Source organism: Mytilus galloprovincialis, chromosome 3, assembly GCF_965363235.1.
Source record: "Mytilus galloprovincialis chromosome 3, xbMytGall1.hap1.1, whole genome shotgun sequence".
Taxonomy (NCBI): domain Eukaryota; kingdom Metazoa; phylum Mollusca; class Bivalvia; order Mytilida; family Mytilidae; genus Mytilus; species Mytilus galloprovincialis.
Genome location: NC_134840.1, coordinates 105,991,412 through 106,007,501, shown reverse-complemented (window position 1 = coordinate 106,007,501; position 16,090 = coordinate 105,991,412). Strand labels below are relative to the sequence as shown.

General features: G+C 31.8%; 1 protein-coding gene across 1 annotated transcript; it reads right to left on the bottom strand.

Moving 5' to 3' along the window:
- LOC143069689 (uncharacterized) lies at positions 1 to 16,060 on the bottom strand. The gene is made up of 11 exons (XM_076244451.1): positions 15,931 to 16,060; positions 15,025 to 15,189; positions 13,403 to 13,577; positions 12,750 to 13,041; positions 12,231 to 12,356; positions 4,483 to 4,676; positions 3,800 to 3,996; positions 3,146 to 3,237; positions 2,636 to 2,690; positions 1,991 to 2,088; positions 1 to 858 (listed from the first exon to the last, which is right to left on the bottom strand). Exons 1-11 carry the CDS (start codon positions 15,990 to 15,992, stop codon positions 629 to 631), a joined length of 1,686 nt encoding a protein of 561 aa, XP_076100566.1. The 5' UTR covers positions 15,993 to 16,060; the 3' UTR covers positions 1 to 628.
- Positions 16,061 to 16,090: the final 30 nt, after the last annotated feature.

The window sequence follows — 16,090 nt, the reverse complement described above, 5'->3', positions numbered from 1 at the left end:
AATGTTTAACAAATTTTATTACTACTGAAATATACTAACAAGGATGACAGATCATAAGATCATATGGTTTAAATAATGATGATGTTATTAATATTTCAACATAATAGGTTCAAGAAGATCAAATCACTTCAAAATAAATAATTATACAATATTTTCAAATTCATGATAATGATTCTAAAATCTATTCATAGTTTAAATTAAATTTTTAACTCTCTGAAATCTTTGTCATCAATCATCAACTTTTCTATTTGAGGTCCAGTGTCATCTGTACTTATAAAGATAAACATGTACAAAACATGTGACGGCATGGTGTTCCTTTAACTAACACCACTTATACCAAAACATTGACACATAAAGTTATGAAAGAACAATGTCATAATTTCATTCTCTGAAAACCAAAATCATACAATCGATAACAAAATTTATTGTAAATTCAATTTGATTTTGCTTAGTATCAGCTATTTTTAACATATAACTTTATTGCATAGCCTAATAACCACTCCTGATTAATTTCAATAATAATATCTAAGGTTAAAATAATACAGCATCTGATTCATACATATAATTTCTTTATATACAAATGGATAAAACATGATATTACTGTATAGACACAATAAATACAGTTACTTTATGAATTCTGAATGGCATCGGTTAGGACTGACTGATCTTCTATAGGATTGAATGGAATGTTGGCTGACAACAGATCATGGAAGAAGTTCCCGTCATTGTTTCCTCCTCCAAATATCAACACCTCATCCTGTTCTTCATTCTCATGATTGTACGGCAGACATATGGCCTGGTGACCAGCTCGAGGTATTGGACTGGGTTCCAGTTTTATCTTCATCCAGGACGATGTAGCTAAAAATGGAAAAATAAACTATTATTGTCATATATTGTAAATTTGTTATGTGTCAGATGATATTATACCTTTAATTTCATTATTTCATGTTATATCTAATTTTGTGGATAACACAGCCTTATAACTGAAGATCAAATCTTCCAAAGATTTATAAACCTCTTTTGATTTGATTAAATCCCCCCTCCTTTTTTATGTTTTAACGCCACTTTTAAGCACAGCATTTGGATTATTTCATGGCCACCAGTTTTCATTGGTGTAGGAAGCTTGAGTGCCTAGTGACAATACTAGTCAATTGAGATTGGAGTCGAGTGCACCTGCATGAGCGTGGTTCACAACGTCAAACTCACAACCTCAGTGTTGACTGGCTATTGATTACAGTAGTAACTACTTAGACCATTCTAAAGGCTGCTACCACTTTTACTATTTTTTTTATCCAATATTTATTTCAAATTACTTGAAAATCAACTGCCAATGTATTGCTCTTGCATTTATCATTTTAACAGTTTTTTTTTACAATTTAAATTAAAGTTTAAATGTTTATTATGATTGATCTGTATATCTATAAATACTAAAAGTATATCCAGTATCATCCAGTATCATCCAATTTTACACTTGAGACAACATGTACATGCAAAATTAGTACCATGTTGGGGCTAATGAATTTCCTGATCTTGTCTTCTTTCTGGGGTTATATTCTTACAACCTAAGGTTTATTATGGTATCAATTCCTAAGTGTAATGATGTCTAATTCGATTACTCAAGTGTGAAGATATTTAAATCAATTACTCATCAAGTGTAAAGATGTCTTTATCAATTACTAACCATGTATAAGATGTTCATATCAATTACTCACCAAATGTATAAGATGTTCATATCAATAACTCACCAAGTGTGAAGATGTGTTAATCAATAACTCATCAAGTGTAAATTTTACTCAATGAAGACATAAACAACTGTTATACTTAAATTGTATTCTCAGTTGTGAATAGAATAAAATCATCATATTTTAAAAGAAATAGAGCATCATATGACATTGAAAAAAAAATCCTTTATTTCAAATGTGATGCTATCCAATATTTCTTGGGAGGACACTGCTGAGTACATGTGAATATATGCAAATTAATAACTCACCAAGTGTAAAGATATGTAAATCATCTAGTGCCAGATCACCATCATAACCACCATGTATCATTATTCTGTTTCCTTTCAAAGCACAAGAGGCATGCCAACTGTAAATAATGAAGATAAAATGTACATATGTGAAAATAATTCATGAAAACTAGAAAAGTGATATAACAGCAAGGGCTCCACTTTCACATTTTGGTTTAAGGCAAACAAACAACTAGAATTAGGTAATTAGTTTTCACATATAGCTATTATAACAGTAAAATTCTTATTAAAAAGTGAATGCCAAAAGCCAATATTTAAATTGAATGCTACATTGTACCTGTATTTCAAGCTTCATAACCTTGTTAAAATATAAATGGTTTAAGACTCTCTATAATGACCTCTATGAAATATTCACAATTCTAAGGAGACAAAGGAAAATAATTCTTAAAATTTATAAATGTCAAACTCTTCAGAATTTGAAGATTTGGTCAAGCAGTTCTTCAATTACTATAAAAAAACTAAAATTTTGCATCACATTATATCTATTTGAAGCAAAACATGGAATTTAGTTTCTAATAAAACATATATTTTGAAAATGATAGTAGACTCATAATTTTTTTACAATCGACTGAGTATAACATTTGTACAACTGATTTTGAACTTTACCTTCTTGGTGATGGAGGTGTTCCATTTACTTTTGGTTTTGCCCATTCCACAATACCTAAAAAAAGAAATGCATATTTCAATATACCTTACTGCACTACAAAAACATGTCGCAAAAATCTAACAATTTCACTATATTTGAGTGCCTTGAAAAAAGTAACAAAATTATAAATATTTTTTTTTACATTAAATTGTCTGATAAGTTTCTTATGAAAGAAGATCTCACATTTAAGATGTTTGAAAATATTTATATCCATATAATTTGTCATTTCAGAATATACTGCTTTCTGGGTAATATTTTCAAATGTCCTATACAATGGAATTCAACAACTGATTTTTTTCATTTACAGATACAAAAATTGTAATTTCCCATAATCCTTTAGATTCTGAAATGGTGAATGCCAGTCACAAACTTTTCAATTATAAAATTAAGCTTAGAATTTGTTTTTTTTTCTGGTACTGGTAGCAATCTTTTAAAATAAAACAAATGCATTATGCTCAAATTATACTTACTCATGTCTAGTATATAAAGATCATTGTAGCAGTATGGTGCATCCCAACCTCCAAACATGACTAGCTGGTCATCAATTAATGTTGCAGAATGTCTAAAATATAAATAAAAGGTTAATAAATCAACTACAGGAGTTATTGGCACTATCACTTGTAAATAAAATAAACTGTTAATACAGAGATAATTGTGTCTCTCCCATTTGTTATTTTGATAATGTAAATGTTGAAAATTAAAATATCAATACTTTTAAACAAGTTATGCAAATACTCAAAAGTCAATGAACAATAACTGAAGGTACAGGGCTACACAATCTCCATGGAAATTAGATGTGCCAAAGCCAAAACACCTGCATACCAAATAGTTACAACTAGTGATTCAACATGAACTAGTCCAAATAACAAACTAATACGTTGTTGAAGCCACTGACGGCGTAAAGTGCATACATATATCTCGCTCTTTGACTCAGACAAGGCAAGACGAAAACTGAGATGCATTTGTGACATGTATTCTTGTAGTGGTGAATGATTATGACAGCTTCATCAAAAACTTAAATGTGGCATGTTTTTGTTCAACATGTCAATGATTACAAGGATGCGGTTTTTTTTTTTATCGTTATTATATCATCCATATAACTTCTATGCCTATTCTTATCTTACCCTGATCGTGGTAGTGGCTTCTCTCCATTGACTATAGGTGCATACCAGTTTTCTAGAACAGGGCTGAATATGTGTACTTCATTACTGCAACCATCAGGCTGAGGGTCTGGTCGGGGATATACTCCACCAAATATCCATAACTCATTACGATAAAGTGTAGCACTATGATAAGCTCTGGTAGGTGCTTTTCCTGCCACCTTCAATACGAAGCATTATTTATATGTATGTAAATATATATATATTTAAATATAAGAATGGGTAAATTATTATTCTAAAGTATCTGTACTATTACTCGTTTAGTATTTACTTAATGTATCATAATTGATTTATAAGTTAATAAGTATTTTTAAAATTACAAATTGTCATGACCAGTAACACAAAAACTGTGACTGTCAATTCAGAAATTAATGTGTGCACTTTTATCAGCATGTGGTCAATTACAGTGATTGAATGAATTGTTATAATCTAATGTTAACAGTGATCTGTGAAACTTTTGTCAAAACTTTAATAATTTTCAAAGTTCAATGAACATGTACATAAACAAGTTTCACTTTGATGTGAACTATCTTCAACCAAAAACTTTAATATGAAAACGGTAAAACAAAAAGGCTCAACTATCTTAAGTCACAGTTAGGTTGGGTATAAAGAGATTTTAATGAATTGTAAACACTGGTTAATCTTACCTTTAGGAGCTGCCATTTAAATTCATCTACATCTAACATGTGTACATCATGGAACCATTTGAGGTTTTTAGATCCACCATACACATATACACATCTAAGAGTAGGGTCATAGGTTGCTGTATGTCCCATTCTATATTCTGGTTTTTGGTTTGGTATCTCACTGGTAATTTCTTGGTCTCTCCATTTTCTTGTTACTGTAAAACAATATATTTTTCTAGTATTTCAAACAGTTGAATTAATCATTGATGAATTTTCAAAACTTAATTCATCAGTAATGTAAAATGTCATTAAAAGTTTTATTCTTTCTCAGGGTTTGACACTTACTAAATTCCATAACTAGTCATCCATTAACTTCAGCAGCCCATAAAATCAACAAAAGCAAGACCTTTGCTAGTTTGTTTTGGGGGACATGCCCCAGAAAAGTTTGAAATAAATGAGATTAAGTCCTGTATTCTATGACATTTCCAGAGGGTTTGAGCAACATTTTGAACAATAAAAATGTTTCATGAGATTTTACTGGTTGCTTGCAAAAAACTCAATATTATTTCAAATGATCTCCTTTAAAAATCCTGTCTGGAAGGTACACTAGGTTCAGTTTAGAAAGAAACATTCCATAGGAAAATGAGAACCTAACCAGGACACAATATTCCTACTTCGAGATAACCAGTATTTCCTCTTGCACTTAATGCTGTATATGTTGAGAAACAGCAAAAATCATATTTCAAGTCTAAGGTTAGTTAGTGGCCTGGGATCAAACCCACGACCACGAATTTTGTTATCGGTTGGGACCATCATCCCCAAAATCAATCCCAACCTTCCTATGGAAAATAAAGATGAGTGATAAGTCATAAGATGCAAACTAAGGCCACCCTTAAAAAATTGTTTGTTTGGCATTGCCGACCCACACTATCAGCAGGTGGGTAGGTAGGTAGGGATTTTTTTTTTTTTTTTTACATTTAAAAGCTTTATACATGTAAATCATGAAGTCTCTAGACCAATGTTGTCTAAAGCATTGCAGCATTGTTGTGTGTACATGCTGGTGGATTCTTTGAAAGGGGTCAACCGTCAATGTCACATTCTATATCATATGGATAATTTCATGCAAGAAAGTCAGTTTTATTGGCAGAGTAAATCAAAGTACCCAGAAAAAAACACAGAACTGAGGCAGGAAACTGACAAATTAACCATATAAGATGTATGACATGAAAATTGAATGTTTATTGTGGGACTGCCCATTGAACAGAGGCCTGATGTCACATCTTGAAGTTGTGGTCACAGTTTGGTAAAATTACCATAAGTTAAATGGCTCAACCACTACGGCTCCTTGTACAAATGGACAAAGATTTAAAACTTTGATTGTTTGCCTTGGTTTTATAAACATCACTTTCTACACCATATGGGTAATTTCATGGCAGTCAGTTTTAGTGGCGTACTAAACTGTAGTACTTGAAGGAAAACGCCAACCTGCGGTAGGAAACTGACTAACCTTACCACATATGACATGAAAATCAAACCTTAATTTTGCAACTGCCCAACTAGGGCTCAAACCAATACCTAGAGGCTAGTAATCATACATGTAAGGTGTGACAAACTACCATACAAACACGCCTACTGCCCCTGATAAGTTTTGAGGATAAAGGATCTGTACCAAATTAGGATAGCAAAATATTAAAAATTTGAAAGGTTGGCACAAATAGACATGGTGTTTATACTAATATACTTAAGTGCAAGGTTTATCAGGGCTAGGTTTAAAACGTATGATAAATTCAAAATGGAAATATGCAGCAGGACAGACAATTTTTGCAGATAAATAAATTATGGGTTGTAATGCTTGTTTGATTAACAGAAATCTGGACATGCATTACATGAATACAGATAAATTAATGAGCCCTTAGAATTGTGGAAAAGGAGGGGATTTTATTCATCACTAGTACACAAGATACGTTTATAAATATGTTTCTGTCAGTATCTTTTATGTTTTAAGAATTATCTTATTCATGTTATTAAGAAAAGGGGGGAAGTACTTCAATTGACACAAGATGCTAGTCTTTAAAATATGTATGTTTTGTACCAGGCTAGCATCTACTGGTACAAAACTACTATAACCTGTAAATCTGGGACCATTTTGGTCTTTAAAGGGAAACTTCGCAAAAAAATCAAAAATTGATATTATGTTCATTCTGTATAAAAATGTTCAAATTCATAGATATTAAAGTTTTATTCCGCTAGATAAGCGATCACCATCGATTTTAAATTTAGAGTATCAATTCTCCGAGATCCGCCATCTTGTCTTCTTTCCCGATGAATAAAAACGATGTGTCTATAAACCACAAAGAAACAAAACTACAGTAACCGATGTAGTCGTAATTGCGTGTCGATATCTTGTCAATCGTACGGTTGTTTAATACGACTAACTAACTTGATACGGAAAATATTCTTACTTTTTTTTAAATTACCATGGTCTGTTGTTTTTAAACTGTTGATATTGGAATTAGGTGAAAAGTCAAAGTTGAAATCATAAATAAGTGTTCCGTGAAAATTGTTTTCGAAAATCTAATTTGTTCATAATTCTTTAAAGTAATAAACTTTTTTCAAATATATTTTGATCTTCCCTTATCTGATCACCAGCATGGCTAAAGGTATTACTTCCAAAGGTATTGTGAGGGGTGTGAGGTGACACGTCCAGGTATTCAAGCGATTTCCTGTCGGGCTTACAAGTTCATGCATCGTTTCACTTCTGCAGGTATTGATCAGTGTACACGGCTGATAACTTATAACTTATAACTTTCCATTTTGAACTATCAGATGTATAATATACAACTCTGTCTTACTTGTCATTACTAAACTCATACGCTTGTTTATAAATAACATTTCTGGTGTAAAGAATATAATTCATAATATATAAATAATACCCAAAAAATAAGATTTGATGAAATTAAAATCTATTTAAATATTTTTTCCAAGGGTGAATTTGGGAAAATGTAATATATAGTCATTGTCAATAGTGAAGGACAGATTGGAACAGACCAGAAATATTGATTTAAAAAAATGTACGCACTTGCCGACGATTCGTTTATACGACTGGATATAAAGTTACGGAACTATAGCGCAATTTAAAATATATACGTGTATACATTGAACATAAGAAAAAAACATATATTTTGAATAAATAGGGGTAAAAGTGTTGTAAATAGACTAGCCAACGTATGCCAACAGTATGTAATCATCGAATGTCGATAGACTACAGTTGTATACCAAAAGAAGAAGAGAACCAATTTGATTTAAATACAGGTCGATGTATAACTTTTGCTTTGGTTCATTGAAGCTGTGGACCTAGGAAAATCACAGATTTATATTTCAATAAGATTGTTCTCAAACAAAGGAAGGAATTCGTCATCACAATTGTTATATATGCCACTGGACGAACACTAATTATCCCCAGGGGATGTGAATATTTTGCTGGGAAACTTTTGAGTATCAAAGTTTCAAATTATAATTTAGGGATTTATTTTCTTTCTTGGTATTCAATAACCGAAAAAAGAATAAATTACTTGTTCGCTAAATAGGGATATTCTTGTCAGATAAAAGAATTTTAGTTATATTTAAAAAATAGGGAAATATGACATTAAATTGGTTCTGTCTTTTTTTAAACATCGTTAAAACGATGCGTGTCTAAGGTGAACGCCACAAGAACCCTGTAATACTAGTACGAGAGTATAGCATGTAAACATTCCTTCTCAATAATATGGTTGTATTGGAAAACTTTTCATACAGATTGACAACTCATTGTCCGATATGCATGTAATATTTGCCACATGACGCCCATAGTTCTTTCTACCATCATCACCTTATTCCTTGATATTGCTGTAAACATCGATGGTTCACACCCAAACAAAATGGGAGTAATGAACCTTCAGAGCTTCTCCGTGTTATACACTTGTGAAATATATAGACGAAATTTCTGTATTGAAATGAATCTACATCTCACAAACAGGATTTTCAAATAACGATTTTGAGTAATCACCTTACAAACCAATATAAACGTATGGCAAGATATAACCATGAAGGAATTTAGTTTTTGTCAGAACTCATCACTATATCATAAACGTATACGTATATATATGCATACAGTTTCAAATATCAAGAACAAGCGTTCGATGTCGATAGTCTGTTCTCTAACTGTTCAGAGTTAGACATGTCACTTGTTCATTCTTGGAAGCCTTCATATTCCCCGTCTAACGATGGGAACTCTTTCTGATTGTGTTGAATATAAATGCTTGTATGGTAATTCTGTCGTTTATCTGTACAAGCGGTTGCATTTCCTCTCCTTTCCCAACAAACAAACGAACGAAACGCAACTAGTCTGATTTCTCTGGAGCTCATCCTCAATGGCTCTTATACGTCAGGAAACTTACATGTATACTAATAATGATTGTTTCATGAACAACGATGTATGAACAAACTATTATAAATTCGTCAATATCTGTAATGCATGACTAAAGTATAACTTTTATTACAACTACTGTATTACTTATTTGGATTAATGACGGCTATCATGTTCAACATTGCACAACTATTATCATAGAATTTTAAAAAAAATCCTCAAAAATCCTCAAAAGATATAATGCCTTAGCTTAGATAATTAGTATTCTTTTCACAAAAAGTTCGTGTAAATGATTGTCAAATGAATTTAATTATGTAGAATAAAATGTTAAAAAGAAACTAAAAAAAAATTATGCATGTTGTATGTTGTATTTTTTTGTCAATTAAAAACTTTAAAATTGCAATAGTTTTATTAGCATTTAAACACAGCCAGATTTGAATACAAGTTAAGAAATTCCGGTAAAGTCAATGATATCAAACAGATGTACAATGGTATATCAAATTGGGTAATATTGCATTTAGTTTTTATTAAAGATTAAAACTACTATTTTTTGCTTCATATTTGAATCTTTACGCCAATTGCCGCTAAGAAAGTAATCAAAAATTGTTTCCTTTTACTTTTATACACTTTCGGAATTACGAATCTGAATTTTATTTTCAATTAATTTACACAATTTAATTATTGTATCTTTATTCTCATCGTGTATTTAATCTTAGTGTATTAACATCATGACAGCATATACTCTAATCCTTTCTATTTATCCTTTCCAAATAACAACATTTATACCTGTGTACGCTTGAACTCACACCTGCAGCTAAATAGCTACAAGGTAAACGAATTGACCTCAAGCCGAGAAATATACAGTGACCTTTACAAAATAATATACACACTCTGCTCACACATTAGTTGCATTGAAATGATTATCAAAACAATAACGGTAAATAGAACTGAAATATTTTCAGTTCAATATCAGTAAAAATGTTCAATAAATATTTTATGAAAAAAATCTCAACAATAATTAATTAAATTTATTCAAAAACATTTACTAGAGATAATTTTATAGGAGTTTAATTCAATCAATACAAAACGGTATATATATGCATATTCACTTTCGTTCATTCTTATATTGTGGTTTATAACTTCGACCATTCGTCAGCTGTGCGCTTTTAATTACGTATATTGTCGATAAGCTATAAGAGTTAAACAGATTTTATTTTTTCCCAGAATTCAATAAATCGGGCTAATACGTCACGACCCACTCGAGAATTCAACCAAAAAAGTTACAAATACTTGATTTTCTCCGTTATTAGAAGGAATATAAATTTAAAACTTTGCAAATGTGTTTTTTATGTTAAGATGAACATAATTAGATGATAAGTAAAAAATCGCGGAATTTCCCTTTAAGATTTGGTGATTACAGCCATAATTATCTTGAATGCATCATTGTGGTTCTGACTATAGTAGATACATTGTTCTCTGGTTCAAGGGAAGATTTGTCAATGATAAATTTCAAATATTTAATAAGTTCAACAAATGTAAGAGCCACGCATATTCAACAAATTTAAGAGCCACGCATATTTGTTCTGTGATGTCCCGGTGAAAAACTTCTATCTCATGAAGCGACAAAGTCGAGCAGACATCATCTGTTTCTGCTTTACAAAAGATAAAATTTGAGTCCTCTACAAGGTGTCTCAGAACGTTTCTTTCAAAGAATAGCTGAAAATTTGATTTTTGATTAAATCCATCTCCCTTATTGGCCTTAACCAATGCATTGCAGCATAGGGAGATGCTTTCCCCTGTCGGCCTCTTTGACATTACTTTTGGCAGACTTTTTCTATTCCATGTCATTTAAATGTTTGCTCCCAATACAGTGTAAGGCAAGCGCTTTAAAGATCGTGATTTGAAATAAGTAAAGCCAGGAACAAACTCGGCGGATACGATCAAATTCCGGCACAAGTTCGATTTTTTTTAAATAAAAAAAAATAAATTTCTGAAACGCAAATAAAATTATTTGGGCGGCAAGTTTTTCAGTGGGTCGGGCGGCAATGCCAAACAAATGAAATTTTATTTTAGGCCTAAGAGTGCAATGAAATGGATTTTTTCTTAACCCTTTCAATGCTACACAAAAAACTAGAAAAATGGTTGCTGCTGCTGCATTTTTTTTGTGTTCATTCATCAGAACAGTATATTCTTTTTCAGACTGCTGTATCTTTTTTATTATATGAGATAAAGAGAAAGTTATTGCATGAAAAATGTTGGGATTTCAAGCGCAAATGAGACCTTGAAAAACCCTTTGTCATCGCCGCATATGCTGTGAATAGCAGTGGGGAACGGTGTACGTCATCGCGGCATATGCCATGTATAGGGTTGAATAGGTTAATAATGTAGTAATTAGCAGGGACTAAATTTAACTCTTTTTCTCCAGGAGCCAGCTAGGCCCCTAAAATATTTTTTCAGGGCCCACATGCACTTGAAATTTTAGAGGCCAAACTAATTTCTATACTAATACAATAAAACTTAAATTAACTTTTCATATACAAATGTACTAATAAAGCCTTATGTAATCCTATGTGAATTTTTCAAGTCTGGAAAAGATTATATGTGATAACTTCATAATATTTGAAATATTGCCATCAGAAATATATCATAAGATTTGATTTTAGAAGATTTCCCACCAAAATTGTCTCCCTTCAATTAGAACTTCCTGTTGACAACAGGGCTGTTTCCATAAATCATTAAATGTTACTTTAAATCCAAGCCATCTTCTTATAGGTGTTGATCAAAAATATCATTCAAGTAATTTTCACTAGATATAAAGATGTGTATTTATGAGATTTTGCATTTCGTTTTTTCATTGAAGAACAAGTTGTGTTTACAAGTATTTGTCAAAATCGGACTTGTAATAACTCCCAAACAACTGGGATGTATCTTTGAAGCATTTCGGTTTCAAAAGCGTAAAGAAAACACTTAAAAAAATAATGAATTAATCGTAGAAGCTTTAAAAAAGAGATCTATAAGAAAACGTGTTTAGAGAGGGGGTATCAAATCTTGATTTCGCATCAGAAATGTAGTGTCCGACTGGGTTTTGCTTATTAAAATGACCTTACTGGTTACTGGAAATCCTCTATTCTATATTCCTGCCTTAATTAGACAATCAGGTATCAGTTTGGGAACAGTTTTTATACGTTTATCATTTCTATCGTGGGGGAATATAGGGTTAGGATAGACATGGGATTCAATGCAAAATATTAATTGTCGCCAGCTGGGCGATCAGGATGAAAAATATATTCTCCCAGCCGAAAATCTGGTCACATTGGGCGACCATTAAGTTTAGTCCCTGAGTTAGTAATTAGCTTCACTATACCTGGATCTAAAGACCACACTGAATCTTTGCTGGTTTGCTGTCGTTCTCCTTGTCCACCAATTAATACACCCATGTTGTCATGTACCATACAGAAACTGTGGCCCCATCTACTACTGGGGTGCGGTGCTAAAATATAGAAAATAGATAAGTTAACTGTGTTGTCCACATTCTCTGAAGTGTTTTCAATGAATGTTGAACTAAAAACAAACAGGAGTATAAATTCATATTTCACTTTTTATTTTCTTTCAAGATATATACTAAATTTAATAGAAATCTTTTTAAAAACCTTTCTCAATTTTGATATAATGTATTTTTTTCTTTATTTGTATGGAATTAAATATGGCTTCACTGTATCAGTGTAAAATCTTGTAGCAAAATTTTTAAAAGTTAATATGTATTTTAAAATTTGATATCCCATCACCTCCTCAGCCCCTTCCCTATGAAGTTAAAATGTCATTTGAATTACAAGTGCTTGACAAACACTACTTGATTTTCTCAGATAAATTTATACATTTTTACCTCGACTAGTAACATCTTTACAAGTTGCCAGTGTTGGTTTACTGGTAATAACTGGTTTACTGTTCGGAGAAAGACTCAGTTTAAGTGGAGAAGGTATTCTGGTCAGTGAAATATTTTCCTTCTCTTCCATATTGACTTCAGAAATTGAACTGTTTAACTTGGTTTTTAGATTTCTTGTTCTTGTTTTTGGCTTCTTTGATGATGGTCCTGTTGGTGTTTGGTCAGATTTTGTCAGACTTGATCTACGTTTTTGTTTCACCGGTTTGCTGTTTTCATCAGTGTTATGAGTAACCTTTTAAAATAAAATAAAAAAATCTTTAAAAAGCAGTTAAAAAAATATCATACGCATATTGAACAAACTGTAATTGTTGATAATTTGAAATTTTAATGCATTAAAATTTTACAAAACAGTGTTGCATTTGCACATCAAAGTATTTGTGTATGCCCTGTTCATAAATTGATTTCTACAAACAATCAATTTGCACATTTCAAATGATTGTGCAATAAGCAAAAATAATCATTGAACACAAATTTACATATTTACAGTGCTGCAAGCACCTATCATGTACTTGTACCTTAAATCCTCCCTGCCCCCTCCCCTTTTTACCTTCTGAAACATGTATAATGTAAATACGACAACAAAAAATAATTACATTAACTTTTGGAGTATCTTCATTTTCTTCCTGTTTTATGATAGAATCATCTGCTGATTCTAAACTTGTCTGTCGATTCTGCACTTCCAACACTAATTTAGCTAGACCATTCTGTTCTGATGAGAATACATTACTGCTGCCTTTCTTCATCATTCTCCTTTCCCAACACAAACATCTATAAGAAAACATGTACACTTATAAACTTTTTGTACAGCATTTTTAACTACCTAAGGATTGAACAGATATTTTTAAACGAGCTTACATGTACAAATGTATCACCTACCTTTGTGATTTCACTGTGAAATTTTGAGGGGAGACTTTTTTTTATAAATGAATCCCCTTGCGTGTATTCTTAGCTTCATCAGTAATTATAATAAATTACAATCAATTTACAACAAATGTATTAAAAGTAGAAATCAATCAAACAAAAGTAACCAGAAGTATATCTTACAAAATACCAAAAGGGAGATAACACTTGCATTATAAAAGCAATGTAATTTACAATTGACCTGTCTGTTATATGGGACAACATCCCTAATGCACCTCGAAATGAGGAACTCAAAAGTCACGTGTAAAGAAAAAATCTCTGTGTAGTGATATTGGACATGTTTCTATTTTTAACAAATGACTGAACTTAATTATTTGTGGTGATTTAGGAAAGTAGAGGAACATAGAATAAATGTGTAAAAACTATGGAGCTATTGAATGTGTTCAAAGTATTAAATTTTCAAAGAACTTATTGTGTTAAAAAGGGGATATTTTACCACAAGGAGCTGCATCACAAAAGGATGTTTGGGGTTTGCTAATTTATGGAAAAAGTAATCTCACTTCGTACCCCGAAAATTTAACCACATATGTGAAAATGTCACAGCTTCGAAACGAGCTATCATACATATCCAAGTTTACGATATGGACTGAGCTACAGGAAAAAACGTTACCATTACCGCCCGCCTATGTAAAAACAATTAAAGATATTGAGCCATATGCTTGGTTGGTTTTCAGAGGGAAAAAGTACTTTCCTAGTCTTTGCACTGAACGACAGCCCAGGCTTGTAAAATTGCTCTTCAACCTGTAAAAATCATATCTACAGGCTAACAGAATCTAACTAAAACAAATAAAAATTGAGCTCCAGCCTGTAGAATTAACAGTTCATCGTGAAGACTGCTTTCCTAGAAGCTTAATATGTAAACAAGAGTGAAAAAATCAACTTTAACAGTCTTCACAATGAACTGTTAAATCCACAGGCCCGGTGCTCAATTTTTGAAAGATTTTAGTGAGATTCTGTTGGCCTATATATATGATTATACAGGCCCGAGAGCAATTTTACAAGCCTGGGCTGCTTCGGCTGCCACTCAGCGTGAAGACTGCAACTATCCATTAATTTTTCACATTAGAGCTTGAGGTTGACCACAAATTAAGTGATAGCTGTAAGTACATGTAAATATGTTGAACTAATAAATTTCTTGATACAATGTATCTTTGGTTCTCAAATTCTTAACTCAACATACAATCAATCCTACAGGAAATTTGTGTTTAGGTCCACATTTATTATTTTGTGTTTGTCATTTTAATAAATCCCTGAATTTTGTATCTGACTAGTTACAATGAATCCATATACATACCTTTGGTTTCTGGTTATTTTGCCAAGCTGTAGTGGTTCATCTTTATAGGTAATGGTAGCCTCTATACATTGCTGTGATTTTGTCCAATCTCCCAGTGTGAAGATGAAGATCTGATCTGGTAAAGGCAGTGGTATAAACTGGTAGTGGCTATTACCATCTTCTCTCCTGTTTTGAAAATATAAATACAATGTAAAATAATATAAATTAGGCCAAATACATACATTTACTGTGAATCGTCAAAATGAGCTCATTGTGTTTCATGAAATGTCTCAAATAATTATCGTCACCATCATTTATGGAAAAAATTTAACATGATTTGTCAAAATCAATCCATTCTTTTATTAATGTCTGAAAGAAAGTGTACTTTTTACTGTCATGCACCTGACATGACGTCTTGATAGGCTATTATATTTTTTTGTTTGACACCTTACATCGACAGGAATGCATCAAAGCAAAAATTTAAAATAGCCTTCAAAGATGGGAATTGTGCCGTCTAGAAAGGGTATTTTTAATTTTGCTGTCACGCCTTTCTACGTTGAAGGAAGGCGTCCAAAAAAAAATAATATCAAAAAGCCATACTAAAACGGCATAATTATTTGGACTAGACTATACCAGCTGTGAGGACCAGACTGAAATTTACCTCAACAAAAAGACAACGTTACATGCTAGAAAAAGAATTATATTTTTTTTTATGAGGTTCAACTCTACTTTGTTGAAGAGCAAAGTAAATTATTAATGTTCATATTTTGGAGAATTAAAAAAAAAATGCCTAAAAACACAGCCTCACCCTTTTCTTTCTTGCAAATATTTTTACAAAGCAAAAAAGCCAAAATATTAAAAAGTAAATGTTACAGACATATGTGTGTCATAAAAAATGAATTTTACTAATTGTACATGCACAAATACCTCTGTAATTTAGCTGGAGGGGAGTTCAGATCAGTAATACTGTAAATTTCAGTCTCATTCATTGTCCGCAGTTTTGTAAACACCGCGAAAACAAGCGCCAAATCGCATTCGTCACGGAGTAATGAAAACTCCCAAAAGAATCCGAAAGGGAATCAGATTA

Excerpts from the sequence above, each read along its gene's own strand:
- LOC143069689 (XM_076244451.1), bottom strand. The coding sequence starts at position 15,992 with ATGAATGAGACTGAAATTTACAGTATTACTGATCTGAACTCCCCTCCA. Across the intron at positions 3,238-3,799 it reads AAGCCACTACCACGATCAGG|ACATTCTGCAACATTAATTG; the intron begins GTAAGATAAGAA and ends TTTATATTTTAG. Across the intron at positions 859-1,990 it reads TTTACATATCTTTACACTTG|CTACATCGTCCTGGATGAAG; the intron begins GTGAGTTATTAA and ends TTCCATTTTTAG.